General features: G+C 48.1%; 3 protein-coding genes across 3 annotated transcripts; 1 reads left to right on the top strand and 2 right to left on the bottom strand.

Moving 5' to 3' along the window:
- Positions 1-337: 337 nt before the first annotated feature.
- Positions 338-4158, top strand: adra1aa (adrenoceptor alpha 1Aa; the record flags this gene model as incomplete). The annotated part of the gene is made up of 2 exons (XM_079756259.1): positions 338-1265; positions 3614-4158. 2 exons carry the CDS (start codon positions 338-340, stop codon positions 4156-4158), a joined length of 1473 nt encoding a protein of 490 aa, XP_079612385.1.
- Positions 4159-8617: 4459 nt separating this feature from the next.
- dpysl2a (dihydropyrimidinase like 2a) lies at positions 8618-20489 on the bottom strand. Its single transcript, XM_079730541.1, has 14 exons — positions 20172-20489; positions 17878-17966; positions 17205-17389; positions 16704-16868; positions 16210-16271; positions 15944-16024; positions 15767-15835; positions 14872-14992; positions 14596-14752; positions 13267-13408; positions 12479-12649; positions 11889-12068; positions 10519-10723; positions 8618-8716 (listed from the first exon to the last, which is right to left on the bottom strand). Exons 1-14 carry the CDS (start codon positions 20211-20213, stop codon positions 8625-8627), a joined length of 1761 nt encoding a protein of 586 aa, XP_079586667.1. The 5' UTR covers positions 20214-20489; the 3' UTR covers positions 8618-8624.
- Positions 20490-20805: 316 nt separating this feature from the next.
- Positions 20806-24587, bottom strand: bnip3la (BCL2 interacting protein 3 like a). Its single transcript, XM_079735715.1, has 6 exons — positions 24505-24587; positions 23020-23272; positions 22850-22937; positions 22572-22684; positions 22264-22413; positions 20806-22168 (listed from the first exon to the last, which is right to left on the bottom strand). Exons 1-6 carry the CDS (start codon positions 24554-24556, stop codon positions 22120-22122), a joined length of 705 nt encoding a protein of 234 aa, XP_079591841.1. The 5' UTR covers positions 24557-24587; the 3' UTR covers positions 20806-22119.
- Positions 24588-26305: the final 1718 nt, after the last annotated feature.

The following is a 26305-nucleotide window of genomic DNA, read 5'->3' as shown; positions in this document are numbered from 1 at the left end:
TACACCGCTCTAAATCCCTGTTTCCTTCCCCTCACCCCCTAGTCCAGCCACAGAGACCAGAAGATGGTAAATGGTGAACGGACTGCATTTACTTCATTCTATGGTCACGTTCACACACCGACAGCGATGACAACCATTCAAGGCGACAGCCAGCTCGTCGGGAGCAGTTAGGGTGAGGTGTCTTGCTCAGGGACACCTCGACACTCAGCCAGGAGGAGCCGGGGAGCGAACTAGCCGCCTTCCGGTTACCAGCCGACCTGCTCTATCTCTTGAGCCACATGCCACCCAGATGCCTCCCTTTGGTGTATATCTGGGGCACAGGGCAACGTAACCCCTCATGGCTGCGCTAGAGCAGATGGTTCGCTCTCTCCCGGACGGCATGACCTCGGAGCCTCCCGGTCACAACTGCTCCAACTGCAGCAGCCGGTTGCCGGGGCCGGGGTTCAACGCGGTGAAGGCCGTGAGCCTGGGTCTGGTGCTGGGTGGCATCATCCTGTTCGGCGTGGTGGGCAACATCCTGGTCATCCTGTCGGTGGCGTGCCACCGGCAGCTCCGGACGGTCACCAACTACTTCATCGTGAACCTGGCGGTGGCCGACCTGCTGCTGAGCTCCACCGTGCTGCCCTTCTCCGCCATCCTGGAGATCCTGGACCGCTGGGTGTTCGGCCGGGTGTTCTGCACCGTGTGGGCGGCGGTGGACGTGCTGTGCTGCACCGCCTCCATCATGAGCCTGTGCGTGATCTCCGTGGACCGCTACGTGGGCGTCAGCTACCCGCTGCGCTACCCGGCCATCGTGACGGAGAAGCGGGCGTTGCTGGCGGTGGTGGCCCTCTGGGTGCTGTCCGTGGTCATCTCCATCGGCCCGCTGTTCGGCTGGAAGGAGCCGGCGCCGGAGGACGAGACGGTGTGCAAGATCACCGAGGAGCCCGCCTACGCCGTGTTCTCGGCCGTGGGCTCCTTCTACCTGCCGCTGGCCGTCATCCTGGCCATGTACTTCCGGGTGTACGTGGTGGCCCAACGGGAGAGCCGGGGCCTCAGGGAGGGCCACAAGACGGAGTGGTCCGACTCGGAGTGCGTGACGCTGCGCATCCACAAGGGCAACGCCGCCGCGGTGACGGAGGAGGACGACGCCCTACGGAGCCGCACGCACTTTGCCCTCCGCCTGCTCAAGTTCACGCGTCAGAAGAAGGCGGCCAAGACCCTGGGCATTGTGGTGGGCTGCTTCGTGCTCTGCTGGCTGCCCTTCTTCCTCGTGCTGCCCATCGGTGAGTGATTAAGTGGCCGGCGTCCTGTCTGTGAACCCCCCCCCCCCCGCCCGGGGGGCCGGGAGCCAAACGTTTTAGCATACGCTCTACGGGGAGAAGCACTGGAGAGAAGTGAACCTCGTTCATTATTGAACTCGGTGGTTGTGCGGTTAACGAAGGAACAATGGGCATCCCATAATAATGATGCCATTTGTTTATTCCTCCTTTCCAATTAATCATGGCAGGGACGCCCTCTTGCAGCCGTGATCGGGCCAAATTAAAAACAGGCATGCATTAATTGCGTATACCTATTAATAGAGCGCATGACTTCCGATCTCATTAGAGTGACAACGTTAATTGAATCTCTCTTCCAGACGGGCCGGGGAGCAGCCCTCTGTGATGCAGATGAATAACGGGGAGGGTGATCGTAAATCCTGGAAATAATTCCACAAACCATTGTGCTACTTATCCTTGGCCATTAAAAAAAACCCACATGATCTATAAATAGACCGCTACTCAGACAGCTCCTGGAGCCTTCAACTCTCTCTCTCCCTCTCTCTCTCCCTCTCTCTCCCTCTCTCTCTCTCGCTCTCTGTCTCTCTCTGTCTCTCTCTCTATCTCTGTCTCTGTCCCTCTCTCTCTCTCTCTCTCTCTCTCTCTCTCTCTCTCTCTCTCTCTCTCTGTCTCTCTCAGTCTCTTGTCTCTTGCTCTTTGAACACAAGGGCTTTTAGGACACTGGGGTTTCACGACAAGCACGGCACCCTCTCGTTTTTCCTCCTCCTCGGCCACCCTCCTCTTCCTCCTCCTCCTCCTCCTCTCCTGTTTCACCTACACTGTATCGCAATGTCATCTGAGGCGTGACACAGAGAAAGAGAGATCAGCAATAACGGCTAAGTCAGGGCTCATTGGACATATTGATTGGCTCAGGGACATCCTGTGATTTTTTAAAAGAACGCCAAAAAAAAGCGAGGTTGCACATGCGCACGTGGGTTGCAGTGCTGTGTGTTCACAAGAGGAACGCCCCTCGCTCGGTGTTTAAGTGGCAGAAGGCGAGCTCCCCCCGGGGTCTGTGTCCTCTCTGCATTCGCATTCTCTTAAATATATCGACTGCTACTGTTTGGATTAGGCTTCTTCTTCCAGTGGCTTCCAGGCATCCAACTCCATGACAGTGAATGAAACGATGTAGAAGCGGCCGTGGTAGTAGCAGGCCCGTAGCCCATTTGGGGATTTGTGCTGAAAGGATTTAGCTGGATTAGTAGGGTTTTTCATACAAGATAAAGGAAACGTAGATGTGATCCAGTCAGATATCAGGTAAACACCAGATTGGTGCTTCGTTTTTTGGGATTGCGTTTCCCTGATCTCCCCTCCACATCTTTTGATCTCCCTCACAGAAAGTAAAGCAGTTAAAAGTGGAAGATTCAATTGAATTCAAAGAGTTTATAAAATTGAGGATATTGTTCTATAGTATCTCTCTGTTAATCCAACATAAATGAAAACACTGCCTGACTATATTCCGCATCGATTTGAGAGATTTAGAGTTTTTCAACTGAAAGCCAGCCACCTCCAATTTGATACATTAACACGTTTAGGTGAACACCTGCAGTAAAAACGTCAGTTTAAACCCAGAAAACACAAATCAATCAAGCGCAAAAGCAATAATAGGCTGTTGTTTTTGGGGCCATAGGGGGATGAAACGGATGACTTGCACAGCCGGGCGTAAAAACCATGAGCTCTTGAACCCCTCACCTCTCCGCCCGATCCATCCTCACCCCACGATGTGATCTCTCCAAACCCCCACGTTAGCTGTCTCCGATGGAGATGGAATTCATGAGTCGAGCTGGTAGCTGCTCTGAGATAGATGCTTAATATCCCTGCCTACCACCGTGTCAGCCGTTTAATTATTTGAACTTGCTACTGGCAGCCACTGCATATGCAAGCCGTCACTTGCATCGGCAATGACATCGAAGCCTACACTACATGTAATGAGCCAGTTAATCAAATCTGTCACTTTTTCATTATCAACCTGAACATACTCTTTCAAAACTGTAATTTTTTTTCAAAATTGAAAGCAGAGCAATTCTTCAACAATGTCTTTTGATGATATTGGGGTTTCCAGTGTGCCACAGAAGGAGTGATGAAAGAGCCATTCAAAGTGAGACACTCGCCCCAAACCCACGTTCCTCCTCTGAACAGCCTTTGATCAATTGTTTGTTTCCGAACGCTGCGCGATAAAACGCAGATTCAAATCAACAAGTCCCATTGTTGCATTCAGGCGCAGGTGCCAACCAAGTTCTTTCATTCGCTTCCGTCTCCGGATTAACTTTATGTCCCCCCCCCCACTCTCTCTGTATCTCCCACGCCTGACGCAGGTGCCATGTTCCCCAAGTACCGACCGTCAGACACCGCCTTCAAGGTCACCTTCTGGCTGGGCTACTTCAACAGCTGCATTAACCCCATCATCTACCCCTGCTCCAACCTGGAGTTCAGGAAGGCCTTCCAGAGCCTGCTGGGGATCCGCTGTCTGCGGGCCCCGCCCAAACCCCCGCTCCACCTGAGTCCGCTGCCGAGCCAGCGCCACGCCCACCCCCTCCGCCTCGGCCTGGACGAGAGGCGGGACCCCTCGCGCCTCAGCCCCTCGTCCTCCGCGGGCCTGTCCCGCACGCCTTCCTCCAGGGGCGCTCGCGAGTGGAGGGCCCCGTCCGGGCCGGGGGCCATCGGGCGGGGCCCGATGGGGAGCAGCGGGGCCAAGGTGGCCAAACTGTGCAGGAAGAGCTTCCGGACCACCTGCTGCTGCGTCATGGTGGGCGGGGCCCCCCCGGAGCCCAGGTCGGGGCCCCAGCGCCCCCCTCTGGGAAAAGAGCTTCCCACCATTAAGATCCACCAAATGTCTCTGAGTGACGGAGAGCCGGTCTGACAGCAGGTCATCGGTAAGCTCCGCCTCCGTTCCTCATCCCCTCTCCCACCCCTGGGTGCTGCACTATTTATAATCTCTTGTAGAGACGCTGACAGACTGGACATGGCTTCCCGAGAAAGAGCCAGTGGATGTGGTGGAGATAGAAAGACGTGCCATTATATACACAAAGAGTTGTGGATCAAAGTCTGTGATTGACCGGAATGAGTTGATGTTTACATTTCTTTCCTAACTGAGCACTGTCAGAATTGCCTAACATGTACATAAATGCCAGATGATATTGAATATATTGTGTCGCATCATAAGCTGTCCCCAAAAAAGCGTTTTTCTTGCTGTATTTGTAGCCTCAATATACCGACTGTTTCAATGTTCAGACCTTGGTTTGTTGGACTCTACATCACAAACCCAGAAAGACTGTGGGTCTGTTGATTTAGAACAACAACAGCTTATGTTCTGAATAGAACTAATTTTGTTCATTCGCTGAACAATAGCCCCGCTAAAACCCTTTTACCTTATCTTCCAACCGTATATTTCCGGCAGATGGACTCTGTGATACTTACCGGAGGGAATCGAAGTAACCTTGCGGTTTCTGACCTAAATCCCGACTGACCCACAAGCCTCTTAATTCACCAGATTCAGAGCTGCCAAGTCTTGACATGTGCGGTTTCAAATATACCACTCTCAGGCAGCACTCTTCTCGTCTATGAATCGCATCACTCACACACTGCAGCACTCGAAAGGGAATTATTTGGTTCCTGTCTCTTGATTATTACAAAATTGAACGCGTGCCATGTAGTAAAGTGAGTGGAGGGGTTCGGGCCAATGTTAGCATTCGCCGTGGATACATGCGGCCGACTTTTGTGATGAATCCTGACAGGACAAAAGGGCAAGTACTAGTATTGATCAGTTCTAAGCTTTTTTAACAGTAGCGTCACGTTGCACTGTTTCTGAAAGTCTGAGCAATAGTTCCAACAATAGCCACAAATAGCATCAGCAAGCGCATAGGCTCATACGCACACACACCCACGCACGCATGTGCCCTCGCACACATGTACACACACACACACACACACACACACACACACACACACACACACACCCACAAGCACACTCACACCCACATGCTCGCCCACATAGCACACTCGTTTACAAGCACACAAAAACGCAGGCACGCACGCCCGCCCGCACACACACACACGCTCATACACAAACGCACACTCCTTTACAAGCACTCACACACAAACCCAGGCGTGCACACACACACACGCTCACACACAAATGCACACTCCTTTACGAGCACTCACACCCAAACCCAGGTGCGCACACACACACACACACACACACACCTAGGCAGGCACACATACAAATAAAAATGCACACACACTCCCCTGCCTACAGCACCAAAAACTATTTAGAAAGGAGTGGGAGAAGGGGGGTGATGTCAGCAGCAGACAGCAGCAGACCGCCAGTCCCCTGTGCCATCGTCTGTCAAGCTGTAAATCACACCACCATCTCAGACCCAGACCTGGGAGGGGGGGAGCACACACCACCCACCACCCACGCTGCCTGGCCCTCGAATGGCAGACATTTTCAATCAACATGCCCAGCCCAAGGCTGTCACTTATGAACAGGCGAAAGCCTAATGATCACAACCTTGATTAATTACCTTTGTGTTGAAATTTAAACTGAACACGTTTTTACCCTCAAACGCCAGACAGAGATTAAGGGGTTGGAACATTTACAGTCTACAGTTAAAAAAAAAGGCTATTTTATGTCCTCCTGCTGTGGTCTTGTCTGGTTGATGAAATGCTTTTGTAACATTGCTGACTACTTATTTCTTAAATTAAAGATAAAAAATTCTCCCAAGTCATCAGAAACATAATTAAACCGGTTCTGTTTTCCCAACAGCATCCTGCATTGCAGGCTGTGTAGACAAGTAAACACAGTTTTAATTCATCAGTGATTAGAAAAGGGCCCATGTTGTTACTGGGGGGCGGGGGGGCTTGTGGGAATTGTAGTTTGCATGCCAACGGGCATGAGTCATATCTCAGTACAAAGTTTCCCGGGAGGCTTTTCCTTGCTCGTCCTACTGTTCTTTACGCTCTCCTGATCTGCTCAAGAAGTTGACTTAATGTTGCTCTCACGGCAGTGCGTCCATCCATCTCTAATTGGACGATGCGTCAACAAACCGCAGGGCATGAGAAATGCAAAAAAGAAATTGCGATTCTCAGAAATAAAACCCAACAGAAGTGACCACTGTTATGTGAATGATCCGAACCGAGTTCATCCTTGGGTTTCATGCATATGCCTGGGCATGAAGATGTCTGACAAGGCTCAAGGTTTCCATCTAGTGGAGGCAGATTATTTGATACCAATGAGAACAGACTTTCTTTTCAATTAGCACCTCAAAAGTCGCACTGGAGCGTGTGTCCATGAAACCCCAAAAGGCGCGTGTGTGAAGCCTGCAGTGTCCAATGATTCATCTTCACAAACGACTCGGGACAAGTGTGGTATTTACTGTATTTTTTAATCCACTGAAGTTAACACAGACTGGATCGAATAATAATGTCGGGGAGCTAGGATCTCCCCCAAATTCTGATTTGCCTACATAACATACATAACCAAGAGTATATCACTAGTTTGGAAGAGTGTGACAATGGTGCTCAACATCAAAAACCGAAAAACCATAACAAAAAACAGAAAACCCTGCTGGCGTCTTACTACCGTGGCTTTGGAAACCCAACACTTGACGTGGCGATAAATAAAGTATTGGTAGACTGGTTGAAGCAGAGCCTGGCAGCAGCAACAGCCGGGAGTTCTTCTGGTGGTCACTGATACTACCGCACATAGGACTGGGAGTCGACAACGTAGTTCAAGCAAAGGAGCGAGGGACTATCGGATATCTGAATTTCATTCACAACACTAATAGGGCTCGTAAGAGCCGCTAGTCTATCAACGATTTCATCGAGAACAACGGACACATCAGCAGCACACTGGAATGGATTCATATACAAACAGAAGCACCTTTCGTCAGGTTGTGGTTTTTATCTCTTTTTAAAAGCGCACGTTTTTCTTCTCCAATTCTATCGCAGAACCTTCATAGATGCATGAGTCTAGTCTTGCAGTGTGCTATCATATCTTATAGAATAGGCAGGCAAGTGTTTAGGTTTAAACGAATATCCTTAAAACATATCAATAATAATAATAGTCATATCCGACACAAATCAAAGCCCCCTGCGACCTCTAACAAACATATTCACCATTGGGGATCGGATGCAAAAACTACGGAAGTTTTATGACCGGAAAGCACCTGCTCATGTGGATGCGGGTTCATACGGATCGACTTATCTGTCCTCTGAACAGACACAGCATTGGTTGTATAGCACCAGGTGCAGAGAGCGTGGTTGGCAAACTAGGTGAGCGCTCGGTGCTGTGTGTTGGTTTTGTTGGGATGTCACTATGAACACACGTGTGTGGGGTTTGGAAACGCACAGAGCTCAAGCTTATGGTCTCTGAGCTGGAATAGAAAGACAAAACGAGTTAACATATAAAAAGTGAATGCCCTGAAATGCTGCTAAAAAAAATTCTGCTAAAAATCAATAATATGCCTTTTTTTGTGGTCACAGGTTCATAGTAAAGAGTTAAGTTGAGGTTAACTGTAAATGTAATGCTAGAATACCATCTTTCAGTGCAACCCATGCACTACAACACGACTATGGTTTCACCATGGCTCAACAACAAAACAAACGTCACGATTATAACTAAAGAAAACCACAACTAGGAACCAGGGGGAATAAAGTCAATAAAACATGGCCTGTCTAGACACTATTGTAAGATCAATAACAGGTCAACGAAAGTTTCAGATTGTTCGCAATTTCAGCACATTTTTGTTGGTCTTACATTTGATTGAAAGAGGAAGTTGTACTTAGTAAATAAACATATAAATAGAACAAGACAAGAATATTAAAAACACATTCTTTTGTTCAAACCACTGTGACACAAAATGTTTCCCTTCACTGACTCGATATTTTATAATTTTTTTTTAACGTTCGAACCAAGAAGGCAACTACATGACGTACACGCAAAATAATATTTAAATGTAAACAATATTGTCAAGAAAAAAACGTTAAGAACCTGAACAGAAAGATTAAAACAGCCTCCCCCCTCTACACACGCCTTCTGGAAACATGAACACCTTAGAAAACAAAAACGGAGGATTCAAAACCAAACCGAGTGGCTGAGTGCAGTGCATGATGGAGAGATGGGTTTATTACTGGTGGGGTTGATGCAGGGGCAGACGCAGGGGCAGTTGCAGGTTTGGGTGCGTTAGGGTGCAACAGTTTGTTGCGCGGACCAGGTGAGATGTGACAGTGGTTTTAAGATGGCCGCCGGTCCCGCTGTCGCGTCGGCACCGCAGTGCCGTCGCGCGGGGGGGGGGGGGGGGGGGGGGGGGGGGGGGGGGGGGGGGCCTAGCCCAGGCTGGTGATGTTGGCCCGGCCACCGGGGGGCGCGACGATGCGCTGGGTGCTGCGGCGGGGGATGTTGTCGTCCACCTGGGCTCCTGCGGAATCAACGAGACCAAAGGGAGAAAAAACAAAACACGTGTTGATGAACGATGGGATCATTGGTGTACCGGCCGAGGCAGGGGGTCAACCATGCCGACAGGGGCCCACCACGCCCACAGGGGCCGGCCACGCCCACAGGGGCCGGCCACGCCCACAAGGTTGTGTGTAGGGACCAAGCCTCAACCACAGTCTTGTTAAACCTATTTACAGCCTGGTCCAAAAAAAAAAACATTCTAGTCAGTATGTTTAGTTCATATCTCCATGACAACACTGAGGGGGGTGAATTTTTTTCTAGGAGGCTAGTTTTTATTTTATTGGAGGTTCAAATGTATGAATAATTAGGGCCGCGGCCTCTTGAGTGACAGCTAGCCGCTAGATGGGGGTATCTCCCGCCCCCATCAATGGGGGGCGGGAGATCAATGCCCTGTTTTGGTTAAAGGAAATGAGGCGGAGTCAAACTATGACGAGTCAAACTAAGATGGCGACGCGCATAAACCAAGAGAATTGGATGCAGTTGGAATAACTGAGGTCTGTGGTAGGGACACACCGATACCGATACCAACGTTTCAACTTGGCCTGATACTGTGCTCATGTACTCGTAAAGCCTTCTCTGATACAACCACGCCATGCCACGTAACACACATTTAAGAGCCAGTGAACCCAAAAAGTGGTTCTCTTTCTTTTTTATGTGGCTTTTCGGACCTTATTGCACACCGCTATGGTGTGTGTGTGTGTGTGTGTTAGGATAGTGAAGCTCCGTCTGAGCAGCGGCTTCCCTGACACCTAAGTATATTGCTACGGTGTATGGAGCATCATTAGTTTCACAACGGAACTAAAAAGGAATCACAAAATTACTGTGGGCCGTTACCATGGTGATCACACAGCCCTCATCTTTCCCAGTGCCCTCAGCACAGTTTTTGTGGTGAAGGGATTCTTTTTTTTTTTTTTTCTTATCATAGTACTCAATAATCATAGAAACATTTGCCTCACTGGCCCTTCAAACTATAATGGTATTATTGAGTACTCGTATCGGCGAGAACCCAAATGTAAGTACTTGTACTTGGGTCTGAGAGAGAGTGGAAGGTGGTGAGTGCAGAAGTACCCCAGCCTGGCTATTGCCAGACCGAGCTCCAATTGTAGATTGGAGCTCGGTCTGGGGAAGCTGCTGTCATTTTCTTCAGCACAAGAGGCGTGATCAACGGGCCTGGTTGAAATGACGCTGTACGCAATTGGCTGCTTGCCGTCGCTTCCCTGTCGTCATTGTCTTAAACCAGCCCAGGGGGAAAAGCCAGCTTGGGGATTGGCTCCCGCAAAAATGTATCGAAACTATTAAGAAATATATTGCTCTTCTCCAGACCCTTCGGTAGCCCGGTCCTACCAGACTCTCATACTTCATTTCATTCATACAGAGAGTCTGGACCCACTCCATTGACAAACGTTAACTCCCTTGACGGCGGGCGTCTGTTGAAGTTTAAAACTATTGGATCTGCCCTAGTGCCACTCTGGATCTGCCGTAACCAATCGCTAACGTTTGGCCGGGAATCAGGTTGCGCGCAGGCTGTAAACAAACCAATCACCGTGCGCGAAGACGTCTGTCGACGAGAGCTGACTTTAGCGTCATCGATCTCAGCCACTCCCTCTGTTCGCTGATTGGACGCAGAAAATTTCGACGGAGAGAACCCCCCTCACACACCGCAGACCCAGACCTAGCACTGAAGGGAAATCGAAATTGAGCGGGAGTACTTAGGCGGGCGGAGCCAGGCTAGGGGGCGGGGCCACCCAGTGTAGGATTACCCACCGGACAGGCTGAAGCCGGACTGATGCAGGTTCCTCATTGGCTGAACGGCGCTCTGCTGCTGGTGCTGCTGCTGCTGCTGCTTCTGCTGCTGCTTGGTGGGCGAGGTCTTGGCCGTGGACGTGGCCGACATCACCTTGGGGGAGGGGGCCACGTCACAGACCGGCCCGTCGTACTGGCCCCTGGGGACGCCGCGGAGCTCCGTCAGCTGGGGAACACACCCGTCAACGGTTAGTGGGAGGAACACCACCCCCCCCACCGGTTGATGACCGGTTAGCGGAGGAACACCCCCCCCCCCCCCCCCCCCGGTTAACGACCTGTTAGTGGGGAAACCCCCCACTGGACCAACGACCAGTTAGTGGGGAAACCCAGCCCCCCACTGGTTAATGACCAGTTAGTGGAGAAACACCACCACCCCACTGGACTAATGACCAGTTGGTGGAGAAACCCCCCCCTGGATCAATGACCAGTTGGTGGAGAAACCCCCCGCTGGATCAATGACCAGTTGGTGGAGAAACCCCCCCCTGGATCAATGACCAGCTGGTGGAGAAACCCCCCCCTGGATCAGTGACCAGTTGGTGGAGAAACCCCCCCCCCCCAGACCAATGGCCTGGTGGTCCACAACACACCTACCTGGGGAGGTACTGGAATCACCGGGGGACCTCACGGTACGATACGACATGTTAAGATGTTTAGGGGCCGTTACAAATCTATTGACAAATACGTCACAGTACCCTCTGTGGGCCACAGCTTCCCCAGTACAGTCCACCTCACACAATACAGTCCACCTCACACAGTACAGGCCACCTCACACAATACAGTCCACCTTCCACAATACAGTCCACCTCACACAGTACAGTCCACCTTCCAAAATACAGTCCACCTCACACAGTACAGGCCACCTCACACAATACAGTCCACCTTCCACAATACAGTCCACCTTCCACAATACAGGCCACCTTCCACAATACAGGCCACCTCACACAATACAGTCCACCTCACACAGTACAGGCCACCTCACACAATACAGTCCACCTCACACAGTACAGGCCACCTCACACAATACAGTCCACCTCACACAGTACAGTCCACCTCACACAATACAGTCCACCTCACACAATACAGACCACCTCACACAATACAGTCCACCTCACACAATACAGTCCACCTCACACAATACAGTCCACCTTCCACAATACAGTCCACCTCACACAGTACAGGCCACCTCACACAATACAGGCCACCTCACACAGTACAGGCCACCTTCTAGGCACAATTATTCCGATTGCATCTAGGATAACGTTAACGCTGCCTTTAAAACACAATGACATTCTAAAGGAAGCTATTGGCGTTGGCTGTGCTGGCGGGCTCACCCTGCTGCGGGCCTTGATCCTCTTGTACACGTGGTCGGGGAAGGCCTTGCGGGTAACGTAGCGTCCGCAGCCCTCGGTGGTGTGCAGGACACCCTCCTCCAGCACCACCTTGCCCTGGCTGATCACCACCAGGGGGCCTCCGCGCACCTCCACGCCCTCGAAGATGTTGTACTCCACGGACTGGGGGGGGAGAGCAGAGTGGAGAGTTATGCGTGGGAGTTATAGGGGACAGCTTTTCAACCAATTCTTTTCGGGATCAAAACCTTTGCGCAGACATGTGCGCATAAGCACGACGGCGTCAATGATACTCCAGAGTCAGACCCTCGCCAACCAATCAAACGATGAAACGGTGCTGATGAAAGCTCATTTGACTTCTTCTCACAGAACAAAGGTGTGATGCGTCATGTTCCGGTCGTGTCAGACCATGTGCATAATCTTTGTCGACGTGATCAAATACAATTTGTGGAAAGGGCAAACGTAACTGACTGACTCTCAGACACACACACACACACACACACACACACACACACACAGACACACACACACACACACACACACACACACACAGGGGGGGGGGGGTCCCCTCTCACCAGGTTGTGGGTCTTGGCCGAGATGATCTTGGAGACGTCGGGGTCCCAGAGCACCAGGTCGGCGTCCGAGCCCACGGCAATGCGCCCCTTGCGGGGGTACATGTTGAAGATCTTGGCCGCGTTGGTGCTGGTCACCGACACAAACTGGTTCTCGTCCATCTTCCCGGACACCTGGCGGGAACACAGGGGAGCGTTGGTTAACCACCGGACACGGGTAGAGTTGTTCCGATACCAGTATCGGAAATTCGCCGATACTGCCACAAAAAAAAAGGGCAAAATAAAGTCGTATCGGCAAATACGCAAGTTTATGTTTCGACCCGATACCATCACATGTCTAGCTCATTTACTACACGGGCAAAGAACATCACAAACACTGCAGTGTTGTGCTGCGCTCATTCACGGTCGGAAGTGGGAAGTCGGAAGTCGGAATGGGAAATGCGTCATCTCCGACATACGTGTGCTGTCGGAAAAGTATGGATGCTCACACTTCCCTATAACAATACAAATTTATTATAATTGTAGATTATGAATGTAAATGATCTAGTTCTGTAAAAACAATTTGTCAACAGTTAGCAAAGCCACTACACATTGCCGTCATCGTAAGGGAACCCTTCAACAAGAACAAGTGCTAGTAGTAGTTCCAATGCCGGATGCTGTATCGGTATATACTCTTGTATTGGCCGATACTCAAGTCCAGGAATCGGAAAGGAACAAATGGTACAGGGACATCTGTAGACATGGGTCATCAGCGATGAACTCAGCGGTCCTGAATCCACAGGGGGTCTTACCACACACTTGTCCCAGATGAGGGACAGCCTCTCCTCCGTGCCGTTGGTACCCTCGGGGATCAGGGTGAAGTCGTCCTTGCCCACGGCGCGCTGGGAGGTGGAGAAGGTGCAGTGGGCGCTGCCCGTCACCTGCAGGTCCCCGCTGACGAGGGGGAGACAACAGGACCGCAGTGAGCCTCTCATCCAGAGTGAGTGACCGCTCACCGCAGATCAATACTGTCTAGACACAGGAGTGGCCCGCGTTGATTAATAAAATAAACCAGCCGGCTAGTCAATAATAATGTCAGCATGTGCATCGGATTTTATATAACTATTCATTGAGAGTTATGATGTGTGATCTCCCTACATTAACGGACACAGCACTCCCTCTGTTGGGCAGTTAAAGCCACTGCATTGTTTTTCATTTTCGACTAAAGTAATCCTTCACTCAGCTGAGCTTGATTGACCTGAAAGAACACTCTGAAAGAACATAAAAGTGTCATCAGCAGCACACCCTACGCATGACAGGGACATAAAAACACACACAAAGACACAATGATGTGACTTTAAACCCATCCCTGACAAGATTACACTATATGCACTGCATTCATTTCATTGTTTTCATCAGCATGTGGCCTTGATTCTAGATCTAGAGCAGATTTTAACTTGTCCTTGGCAGAGGATATAGCACATGATGTAGTGGAAGATATTGCACATGATGTGGAGGATATAGCAGAGGACGAAGCAGAGGATGTAACAGAGGCTATAGCAGAGGCTGTAACAGAGCCTATAACAGAGGCTGTAAGAGAGGCTGTAACAGAGGCTATAACAGAGGCTATAACAGAGGCTGTAACAGAGGCTGTAACAGAGGCTATAACAGAGGCTATAACAGAGGCTATAGCAGAGGCTGTAACAGAGCCTATAACAGAGGCTGTAACAGAGGCTGTAACAGAGGCTGTAACAGAGGCTGTAACAGAGGCTGTAAGAGAGGCTGTAAGAGAGGCTGTAAGAGAGGCTGTAACAGAGGCTATAACAGAGGCTATAGCAGAGGCTGTAACAGAGCCTATAACAGAGGCTGTAACAGAGGCTGTAAGAGAGGCTGTAACAGAGGCAGTTACAGAGGCTATAGCAGAGGCTGTAACAGAGGCAGTTACAGAGGCTATAACAGAGGCTGTAACAGAGGCAGTTACAGCCTCTGTTATAACAGAGGCTATAACAGAGGCAGTTACAGAGGCTATAACAGAGGCTGTAACAGAGGCAGTTACAGCCTCTGTTATAACAGAAGCTATAGCAGAGGCTGTAACAGAGGCTAGAGGTAACAGAGGACGTATGCGGGCGTATGCGACCCACCAGGCGAGCAGAGAGTTGAGATAGTCGGGGGTGGTGGGGTCGGTGCTGAGCGGAGGGGAGGTGATGTAGGCCGCTGCCGTGGCCCAGTTCTTGCTCCAGTAGTGGGTGCCATCCGTGCCCAGGCTGGCCGAGATGGGCTCCCCGTACACCACGGCGCCTGGCGGGGCGCGTCACGAGAGAACCCAAAGTCAGGCGAGCCGCACATCGTCGGTAACGGCAGGGGGGGGGGGGGGGAGAAGTGCGGCCGTCATCGTTATTTCCGTTTTCCCCTCTCACCTTTTTTCCGGGCGCTGGCGATGACATCAGCGGAGCTCTTGCTCATGACCTTGGTGATGTAGAGGGGGCAGTTGGTCTGATTGGCCACCGTGACCGCGCGATTCACTGCCTCCGCCTCCACCTGTTCCCCAGGGAACACAGAGAGTGTGGCTTACACACCGGGGGACCGAAGGATCCGATGTGGTGCTCTACACATTCCCGTTTCCCGGGAATGTTTTACAAGGGACCTTCAGGGCTGAGCAGGTCCTGCACAACTTTGAAGTTGAACTTGGATTCATTTTTTTTTTTTTTTACGTCTGCTGCAATAGACCAGTGAAAAATTCAATTCACAAATCTACACTTTTTTCGTGTCCGATTTGATCCGATGCTTCGGGAGAACGGGTTGGAGTAGAATAATAAATAAAGAAAATGTGTGTGTGTGTGTGTGTGTGTGTGTGTGTGTGTGTGTGTGTGTGTGTGTGTGTGTGTGTGTGTGTATGTGTGTGTGTGTGTGTGTGATCATAACTTGCATATGCATCTCACCTTTACATTACCGGACCAATTATATTCTACAGGCCAAAGATTGGTAGGGCTTTCACAGGGGTATCATCTGCCTACGGACTGTGAAAAAACTAAACTTTCTCTCAGAAAAGTTCTCCCTAACCAACCCTACCTCTGACCGTTTCTTATGTACCTTGATAAAAAGCAATTTCCCCAGCCCATGCTGACCAAAATAATACAGAATTGAAAGGCAGTGGGTGGTTTTCTTCAGCATGGCTGTGCATTTGGGGTAATTTCTCCACCGTATGTCTGCCATCGTTTCTTACAGCAACACATCCCAAACATACTGTCTCTTATAATCGTGTGTTTAAATTGATAAATCAATGGATCGCTGAAGGGGTGGACGAGTTCTCACCTCTTCTGGGCGGCTCAGTGCGTGGCCCTCGGGACCAGTGATGCCCAGATCCAGGATACGACGCTGCTCCTAGAAGCCCAGAAAAGTGGTAGAAGGAACACAAACGACCACATGAATGAGACCCCAGAGCTGAGCCACGGGAGCGCGTTCAATGATTTGACGGGAGCTTTCACTTACCTCAGCAATAATGTCGCCGTTCTCCGCGTGCACCTGGGCAATGGCCCCCAGGTCTCTGATCACACTGAACACCTCATACATCTGCCAGAGGGTAACAAACACTGAGTCAGGGCGCGGGTCGCACAGCCAAACATCTCGCATCTAAACGCTACTCAGTAGCGGCTAAGCAGTGAGCCGACACACAAACACAAACACACACGCAAACACACACACACGTGTATGAACAACAGCGACCAGTGAGCAAAGATTAGGTTAGCCAAGCATACCTCAGAGTCAGAAAGTTGGAAAACATCCTTATAGGCCAAATAGACCAGGAAAGAGTTGACACCTGAAGATAGAGATTTCAGGAGAGGAAGAGAAAGAGCCAAGGGAGCAATTAAGAGCCAGAAGGGGGAAAACATCCAGAACCAAGCGCAGAGTACAAGTTAGAGAGCTTCCACATCACAGAAGATTCATTCTGTAAGGGTCAAGCTGTGCTTTGGAAATGAGGAGAATTGTTATTTCAACTTCAAGAAACGGTTTTGTTTTTGCGCAGGCATTCAACAGGCAAGAAGTATTAGCATGCGTCGGTTTCCATCGCTTCACGTCTCGTTAGCCACATGGACAAACGGCATCAAGTACAAGCATTTCCTTTGAAGGACCAGATCATGAAGTCAGAAAGAAAACACAGCGGGGGGGTGTTTGGTGTTTTCAGCGTGTAGATGAGGCTCCTTCTCCACCACCTGCCGGTCGACCGCAGAGCGCTCCGTGAGCCGCCTACCGTGGTCCTTCACCAGGCTCTCCATCTCCTCCTGGATGCCCTTGTGCCACTCGGTGATGTCCACGTGCAGCGAGTAGTCGCAGCAGGCCTTGCTGTCGGCCCATTCCCTCCACTGGTTGAAGGCGGCGATGAGGCCCACACCTCGCTCTGGCACCACGTGGTCAACTACACACACACACGCACGCACGCACGCACACACACACACACACACACACACACACACACACACACACACACACACACACACACACACACACACACACACACACACACACACACACACACACAAACACACAGACAGGTACAGTCAAACGACAGTACAAGGGAATCAAACTGTCGCACAGCGTGCACACACTCCAGTCCATGGCAAGCTGATGTTCTCTATGAGGGCTAGCTGTGTGTTCACAATCAAAGCAGTGGTGGTGGTGGTGGCGGTGGTGGTGGTGGTGGTGGTGGTGGTGGCGGTGGCGGTGGTGGCGGCAATGGCGGTGGGATATGTACCGATCATGGTGGTTCCCCCAGCCAGGGCGGCGCGGGTGCCCTGGTAGAAGTCATCAGCGGAGACCATGCCTCGGTCCGGCATCTGGAAGCGCGTGTGCACATCGATGCCCCCAGGCATGACCATCTTCCCGTGGGCCTCGATGATCTTCACTCCCCCGGGAACAATCAGGTTTTCTCCGAGCTGCCTGAGAAAGAAAACCATTCCAGATGATTCATAGTGGAATGAAATGCAATTGATCATTGGTGACTATTTCGTTTTTTCTAACAAAACCGTTTTGCATCAACTACACTAACACTAATTGCTGCACAAATTGGATCTTTTGATTTTGTTGGACACATTTACAGGGAGATTTGATGCAGCCCAAACATCTTTATATATTTTTTCCTATAGCGTTTATTAAAATAGCTTTTCTATACTATTCCAAGACCATGCCCATGTTCTTGAGTGCGATTCATCACACTTTCTCATGCAAAACTAATGTGGACATAATGTTCCAGTTCAACCGTTCGGTCATCCATTCAAATTGCATTCATATAGAGTATTAACATTAGAATATGCATGGGCCAAAGTTGTAATGAATTAGGATACGAATATTTCATATGCATATTATAATAACTTTAGCTCATGCAAAGCAATGTTAAAATGGGTTTTTTGAAAAGCGGTTAAACTCACTTGATGACTCCATCCTCCATATAAATGTCTGCCATGAAAGACTGGTCATCGTTGACAATCTTGGCTCCTTTCACGAGAAGACGATCGCTCTAAAAGATAGAAACAGAAATCAGTGTTGTCCACAAATATTCTCCTCCAACTAGCGCATGTCTTGCTGGTTAGCACTCGTTCAGTCACTGTGGAGGAATATGGACCAGTGGATGGCAGCAAGACATGATGAGCCATTGGCCCAGAGCAGGCAAGAGTCACCACAAGTACCAGGCTATTTTTGAACAGACAGAGGAGAAGCGAATGATGCAGTAAAATGCATCCTTTAAATATTTAGCATTGTCGTATTGTAAACACAATGAGCTTGTACATCTGTTTGAGTTGTAGAAAGTCATGTGAATAACAAATCCCTTGCAACCATGGTCCAAAATGAACTTTTAGAAAACAAGCAATTGTTAAATATATATATCCCTGAATTGTACTGCCACGTATCCATCATTGCCTGGTGGCGGGTGTTCATTCTTTAACCCCTGGTTAAAGGGCCCATAACCAGGGGCCCTGGGTATGGGCCCCAGGTGCAACACGGTGGCCAAATCTCTACTCTAATGGATACAAGAAGCCACCGGCCAAAACGTGGTTGCCAGGGGAAACCAGGCTAGTGTGCATTCCCAGACTAACCGACAATACTTCATGAGCAGCGCAAACGACTTTGATCCGAATGATGGAAGGGAGAACACCGGGTGCATCGCAATCCATGAAGTCTGTGGAGGGAGGGTTGATGAAACAAAACAAGGCCTAATTCGAACCAAAGCCCACGGGGAGGAACATGCCAGCGGCGGCCCTGATGGAGGGGAGAGAGGGACTACATTAGGCCCGGTAACCAGGTTGTATTGACTGATCCATCAGACCATTAGTGGTTTAAGTGGGTCATAGGAACCATCTCGATTCCTAACCTCAGCAACCCAGGAAACATTGTTTGGGCTGAGCTTTTTTTTCCCTTTGCAAATGGCAGATAAGATGCACTGGATTGAAAATACCACTTCAGTTCATACTATTAATGCAATGCATTTTTAATCATCAAATTTAATCAAATTCTAACTTCTGTCATGGACATGGAGCAATGAACGTACATCCAAGGATTTTAGAGAACCAATAGGCTAGCCATCAAAAGTGTGACAAGCCATGGCTTTGCAACACAAGTATGTGGGTTTGTTGTTGAGGGATTTAGGCAGCAAACTACATTCTGCATAGAGATCGACAAAGCAAGACCTAATAGTAGGTGGTGTTTCTCCAGATGGGCTGAGTGCTCCATGTCTCCAAGCCAAGTACTCTACCCTGTCTTAAGGGTACCCTGAGGCTGCGGCCCAGGTAGAACCGTCCCCATATTATACCTGGGACCAGTGGCTACAGCTGATGGTACTACAGTATACACTTGTGTGGGAGATCCAACAGCTGCCACCCATGCAAAATACACCAGCCAGTCTGGAACCGGGGACCTTAGTATTCCCTTTTTATTTCAATGGTTAACTTAAGTTGGAGTTATGCTTTAATTATTCATAGTATTACAGCCCCTGCTATTAAAGCTTCATGATCACAGCGAACAGCAACCAGCTCTGGGATGGATATTTCCAGTGACCTAGTTCGCAGAAGGGCTTTAACTTCTATTGGCAGGGATGCTATTCTCGATATAGTCGGATGGCCCATTGACGTATGAGATGAAAAACAATGGGTGCAAAAACAATTGCATTTAATATACATCCAATTTACTCGGAGAAGATGGCCTAAAGCACTCCTTCTGCAGCCATGGCATTATCTGGAAATTCGTCCGTTTCACGAACGAACACCACTGTGGATGGTGCACAGTTGCAAGCGCAAGAATTGAAACGTTAAGAATGAGCATATGGGGCTGTTTGGTCGTCATCTTGCAGCTACACCCAACCAGCCAACGCTGCAGGTGCCAGCTTACCGCCGTCACCCCACGGTGAAGACACAGGCAGGGAAAATGAATGGTGCAAATGTTGCACCTTACTACATCACCAATGATTACTCCAGGCACAGTGGCCAGGCGGCCACCTCGCCACACCCAACTCATTATATAAGGTGTCATTGCTGTCAGATGGACGGCCGACTGTCGGCGGCGGGGGGGCTGTGGCTAGCGGCGGTCGATGCACGGAGAGAAGGGCTTAGCAGCGGCGGCTAGCGGGCTAATCCGTCGGGTGGCCATGTAATGGCTATGGTGGTCATGTTCATGTGGCCCAACCCCAGCGTGTTTACCAAGAAAAATGACAATAAAACCAGCGGTTTACCGTGATTCTCGGGATGTTTTTCTTGCCCTGGTACCCCGACATCTTGACGACCCCTCGGATGCGGCTGTATTTTCCCCACACTTGGTAACACGGACTAGCGCGTCCGGGAGGCGTTAGCTACCGATGGAAGGAGTGGATGCTCTGGGTGCTCACCAGACGACGCCCCGGGGGAATACTTCTGGTAACGGTGGCTTTCACAGACGTGGAGATGCTATTGGTCAAATGCGACGCCAACGTGAGCTGGTCTTAAGCTTTAGAAAACGCTATTTCGGGGGATTTATGGGGACGGGTCCCTGAAGACTGTGCAGGCAGCAGATAGCGAGAGCTACGAAGGCAAACCGCGCATGCGCAGTGCCCCGCCCTTCGATAGAGGCCTTCTTTGATCTTCTCATTTGACAATGACATATATTTTTTTTGCACTTCTCTAATCACCTGCCAGTGGATATTGTAGTCTGGAATCCATGCCATTGAAGATTCTCAGTAATTCGAATAAAAATTTCATCAGACAATTTGGTTCCCCTCACAATTGTGGAGTGTCACCAAAATGTCTGATGTATTTTTCCATGTGTAGCTATTACTAATAGCTCAATTAAATAGGCATTCAATCATGTGTGTATGATAATAAAACTGGAACGACGAGGAATAAGACTTTTATTTTTGTTTTGTAATTTTGTTATGACCACGATATATGTACAATTGTAACACATCTCTCATCGTCAGCCATCTATTTCTGTCACTGCTAGAATAATAGATGACCTTTCTGAGGGCCCTGCCCTCCATATGACAATGTGCTTGGACTCTATGTAAAATAAGGCTACTAACATGACATGCTTAAAGAAAAGGTTAAATGTTGAACAAAAACGAGCTAGTGTCTATTATAGAGACATGCAAATTATTAGTTTTTGATTAGTCCTTCTCTTCCGTAACTGCAATTATAAGTGAATACATTTGCATGGCTACAATTTACAAACGCTGTGATTAAAGAAATAAAGCTTTTTGTTTTGCAACCCTTTTCTCTAATTTATAACATACAAAAACAAGACATTTAATCTGTCTAATCTCAAAGGAATGGTAATTCTATCAGATTACAACTTTTTTAGCACAGAAAAATAATATTTTTTTTCCATCAGAAACACCCCTTTAAGACCAGTTTAGCAATCAGCAAACATTTGTTAAACTATACATAGAAGAGAAAAGTAAATTACAACTCAAACTGCAACAATTTATAAGCTAAACTATTCATATAAGTTAAGTCACAAGGTGTATTAAATTGAAAAGATCACAGCTTTAATTACTTTCACATCTACTTCAATACTTTAACATGTAAGACAATTTCAAAGTCTATGATAGATCACCGATGTGCAGAGGTGATGTACATATTTGGCACCCAAACATATTATGGGTTAATGCAATAGATATATGCTGCAAAAGGTTGAATGGCCTGTCGAATGGTCTGTCAAACTTATTTTCGCATCTTATTTATTCATTAATATCACACATTTACATTGTTCCAAAACAGCAAGTTAGATGCAGCTGAACTCGTGCAAAACATTGACTCAGGAATACATAATTACAAATATTTTTGTCAAAATCATTGACAAAATCTGGAGAAAATCCATGCCCCTTTATTGACCGCCATCATCAAATAATGACTGTTTTAGTTTTTCAGCTCAGCGCAAGAAAACAATAATATTGATTCGGTTTCGGAGGGATTTCACCTCCTTATAGCATTCTGCCCTATATAAAAGTTTGAGACAGTGGAACTACATGATGTGATTTATCCTACTAAACCTAGAAGCAGTCACAACTCAATGTGTGTAGGCAGAGCACTATAGGAGCACACTAAAGGTTGACCAAGACATAATACAAAGAACTCCAGAAGAGGATGTTTAAACGATTCGTAGACTGTGGGATTTCTTCAACATCCAGGCACTGCTTTCTCTTTTACTCAGTAAGAGCTTGATGGCGATGTGGCGATTCTCTTCCCGATATAGACCCTGAGAGAAATAAACAGATTCAATTGATTCAGAGAAATTGTAAGTAGGAAAATACATGAATTGATTGCTACTGCATCTTTGGCACTGTGACTGACCCAAGGCCGATAGCGATGATGTGTGAGAGGAGCAGGGAAGGGATGAAGACTTTGAGAAATTCAGCGGAGAAGACGCCCCCTTTCTTCATAACGCCGCTCTTCCTCATGCTGAGGGAGCCCGAACGCCGAGGATGCTTGAAGTGAAACTCCCTGAGGATAAACAACCCCTCAGTTATATCTCTTCTAGAACGCAGTACAATAAACCACGAAACAAACCTAACAACTCAAATTAAACACCTATTCGAAACTGTCATTTGCAGCTTATTGTTGATTATAATTGATCAATAGACCAAAGGAAGAGCCCTTACTTTGGAGGGATATTTTCCGGTCTACTCGACCAGTCATTCACCCAGTCGTCACCGGTGTTCATCAGGATATCTTCCTCCCTATCCTTCTCTGCGTCCGCCTCCTCCTCCTCAGACTGAAAAGCATAAAAACACAACGATCTGCCACGTGAAGCGCTCAAAAAACACGCATGGCTTCATTCAAACCACCGTCACACAACCCCGACAACCAAGCAGCAAACCAAACAACCCCCCCTTGTCCCGGTCGGTTTGAGGCAGCATCCCTGGCGGCTCTAGTTCACCTGGCTTCCCCTTGTGCTGGACATGTCCACATCGAAGGTGATCTGACCCTTGTCGTGGTCCTGGTCCGGGCTGGGCGGCCTGTGCGGACTGATGCAACACTTCATAATTAAGAAGACCAAACTCCCTACCACACCCCCCCACCCACCATGTACAACGCCACTCACCCTACCTGTTACAGGAGGAGCTGCTCTGGCTGGACTCATGCTGTGCATCCAGTAGTATCTTCTCCATGTCTCCGTTGTGGATGGACGAGGAGGAGGGCACATGCTCCAGTCCTCCTACCAGGCTCTCCTCCAGCTCCTCCGGAAGCACCCCCACGGTGGAGTCCCCGGCGTTCCCATTCAGTGGCTCAGGGGCGGGGGCTACTGAAGGAGGGGGCTGTGCCTCTGTGTTGCCATTGATTTCCAGTTCTACCCAAGAACCTGTGGAAAGCAAGAAAGTACCGTAAAGCGGTTGCACAAGTACACTGGTATCAATGTTAATGTGTCAATGTTAGAAGAGCCATTGTTATTATTGGTTTAACTTGTCTGTCATTGAACCAATACAGACATATAACATGGTGAGGCACACTTAAACATACCACAGATCATGGTTTTAACCGTTAAGGGAAAAAAATGGTAAGGTTAGAAATCTGTAGTGACGATGCTGTTTATAAAGTATAGAACTAGTTACAACAATTTGTATTGGTGGCATATTGGTTAATCGGGTTTCGATCAACCAATAAGTCAAAATCTGGAACAAGCGTAATGGCATATTTATAGATATAAGAGTACGAACCCTGCACATTCTTTTCTCACGACTTCATGAACAAACATTTGTGCTACTGCCCTACACACAGCCTGCTTCCTTCAGCAGGAAATTGGGTTACATAATCTTTGAACGCCACCAGTCTTGGCAGCGCCGATGGAGTTTTCAATGAGTCAGTTAAAACCCAAAGCCCACCCAAAAGATACGACCGAGTGGTCACACACACACAACTAAAGCACGAGTGGTCCATGTTTGTGTTATTGCATAACTCATAGGCCATGCATGTCGTCGCCCCAGCAGGGACCCGTGACGTGGACGGCCCCGAAATAAAGAAACAACTAAAAGTCCTGGAAGGAAGAGCTCCTTGGACGTTACCAAGTGGACTTATTCTTGAGGAAACGTTTAGTCACAGTTCTGCATCCGCAGCGTAAAATATGGCGCATCCCGAATGATGCATGTACATAAATGACCCATCAAATGGTACTAGAAACATTTCTAAAATGCAATTTCTTGCATGTTTTAGGAGATTAATAACAATCCACTAACCAAGCGGAAATGTTTTAGCAAACGCTATACAACTTAAACATATAACGCCATTTCAAACGAAATTGCGCTTATCTATTGTCCCAAAGTTGTTTTTATTTTCGGCTAGAGCCCGCCCATTACAGCTTCCCTTCTCTGGGTGGTTGAGGCCGCAGACATCAAGCCCGCCGATTGGTCGGTTCGACGCAACGTTTAGCCACGTCACAGCCCACCCCGCCCAGAAGAAGAAGAAATTCCATTCCCGATCGAACTTTTTCTCGATATCTCTCTTAAATGTTGCCGTCGCGAATACCCCCCTTTCATGAAACATGCAGGAGTGATGGTTCGCCCCCTCGGGTGTCAAAAGGCGGTCGCGGGCACCTACCTTGCAGTCCCGGCTCTCCGTTATTGTTTTGTTGAGCAGCAGCGGTAGACATGTTGACTACCAATGTTTAGCTTCTCGCCACAGTACACAGTACGCGCATGCGCAGAACAACCCCTGGACTTTGGCTGCTGTTCAATTTAAATTTATATAAAACAGTCTGCATTTAGATGGCCACATTTGTGCAATGGTAAGGAGGTCTGAAGTTCACGGAAGAGCAATCAATACATTTATTTATTTATCAGCTCACAGGACTATCATACTAACCAGTCAGCAGCATCCTGGCTGGGATGACCAGTTTGGTGTGTGATGAATGTATAATGTAAGTTCTGGAACGGACTGAATGAACCATTGTACGAGGAATACAATAATCCATAGAGAAATACATTTCAAAGTGTAATCCACTTTAGCTACAGGCTAAAAAGGTAAAATGCAAACTGATGATCATTTTGGTGTTAGAAGAAAAGATATTATTCAGAATTCATATCTGGGAATATTTCATTCCCTCTAACTTTATTTCGTTTAACAGACAGAGCTATACATCTGAACATTTTTGTTTAGATCTTGTTTTTAAACACATCACCAAATACCTTTAAATCTTTATTAGCGAGCCCCTTGAGAGCCAAACATACAAATCAATTTAATCCTCACAAATAAAAGTGCATTCTGTTGTTGACTCATACATTATACACTTATATTATGCTGCCATGGTAAAACATCACAAATCCAATCAGGATTTTTTTCTTGTTTAATCTTGCTTAAAATGGAGGTTGTGTGGTCCTCTATTGGTATATATAAGTTGCCTCAGTCCAGTGCTCACAAACCCCATTTAAAATCAATTTCAAGAATGCATCCCCAAACTGAAAATAAGGCAGTTTTTCTAAACCCCTGAAAAAAATTCACATATTAAAGAGACAAGGTTTCGACCGGTCAGCAGCAACGATTTCCCCTGAGTAGTCTCCTGTCTGCCAGAAAGGTCAAGAAATAACCATTTGATTATCTAGTAGTCATTGCTCTGAGAAAGGCAATAGGGTTCCTCTGCATTACACTTGGTCAAGACCTTCCATCAAAACCTTGCATAAGAATGGCCAAATAATAAAGACCAAATACTGAATGTGACGGTGGGGGAAACCATTTTTCTAGCAACAATTGATTAGATACAGTGCTAACCGTTCCATCATGAGGTTGGACAATTTCCTTGCATCTACATGCTTGCCTTTTAATTTGTCAATTTGGAAAAAGCTTGCCAATCTGAAAAACCTGTATAATTTGGTGGAGACATGTTTTTTTATTTTAGCAACGCTGTGTTTATGAAAACGATGTGACTCGTCATGTGAATGCCAATCTAGTGAACCCCCCCCCCCCAAAAAAAATAATAATCACATTGCAGAGTCGTTATCCAATTCAAACAACGCTGAAAACAAACAAATTGAAACATTTCAATGACGGATTTTCAGTGACCATCTCACCCAGTGACCATTGCAAAATAAACAGTTGCCAGGCTATACTATTCCCAAGCAGTGTGTGGAAAATGGAATGAGATGAAATGGACGAGTCTGTTCTCGTGTTGTATGTGAGAGTCTTCAGAAGACATTTGAAGACTGATGACATCCATGACTTGAGCACATCTCCCAGAAGACAGGCCCTGGTGTAGAGAATCATCTTATGGATTACATAAAGTGAGCATGGCTAATTGTTAATGAAAGCACACTGATATTAGAATATCCAAATAAATGGTACACTATAATCACCCATAAGGAAAAGATACCTCATGATTTACCCAAGTGACTTGGAACAGCTGGTG

Source organism: Pollachius pollachius (genome assembly GCF_949987615.1).
Source record: "Pollachius pollachius genome assembly, chromosome: 1".
Taxonomy (NCBI): Eukaryota; Metazoa; Chordata; class Actinopteri; order Gadiformes; family Gadidae; genus Pollachius; species Pollachius pollachius.
Note: the sequence above shows the minus strand (reverse complement) of the source record. Positions and strands in the feature narration are given on the sequence as shown.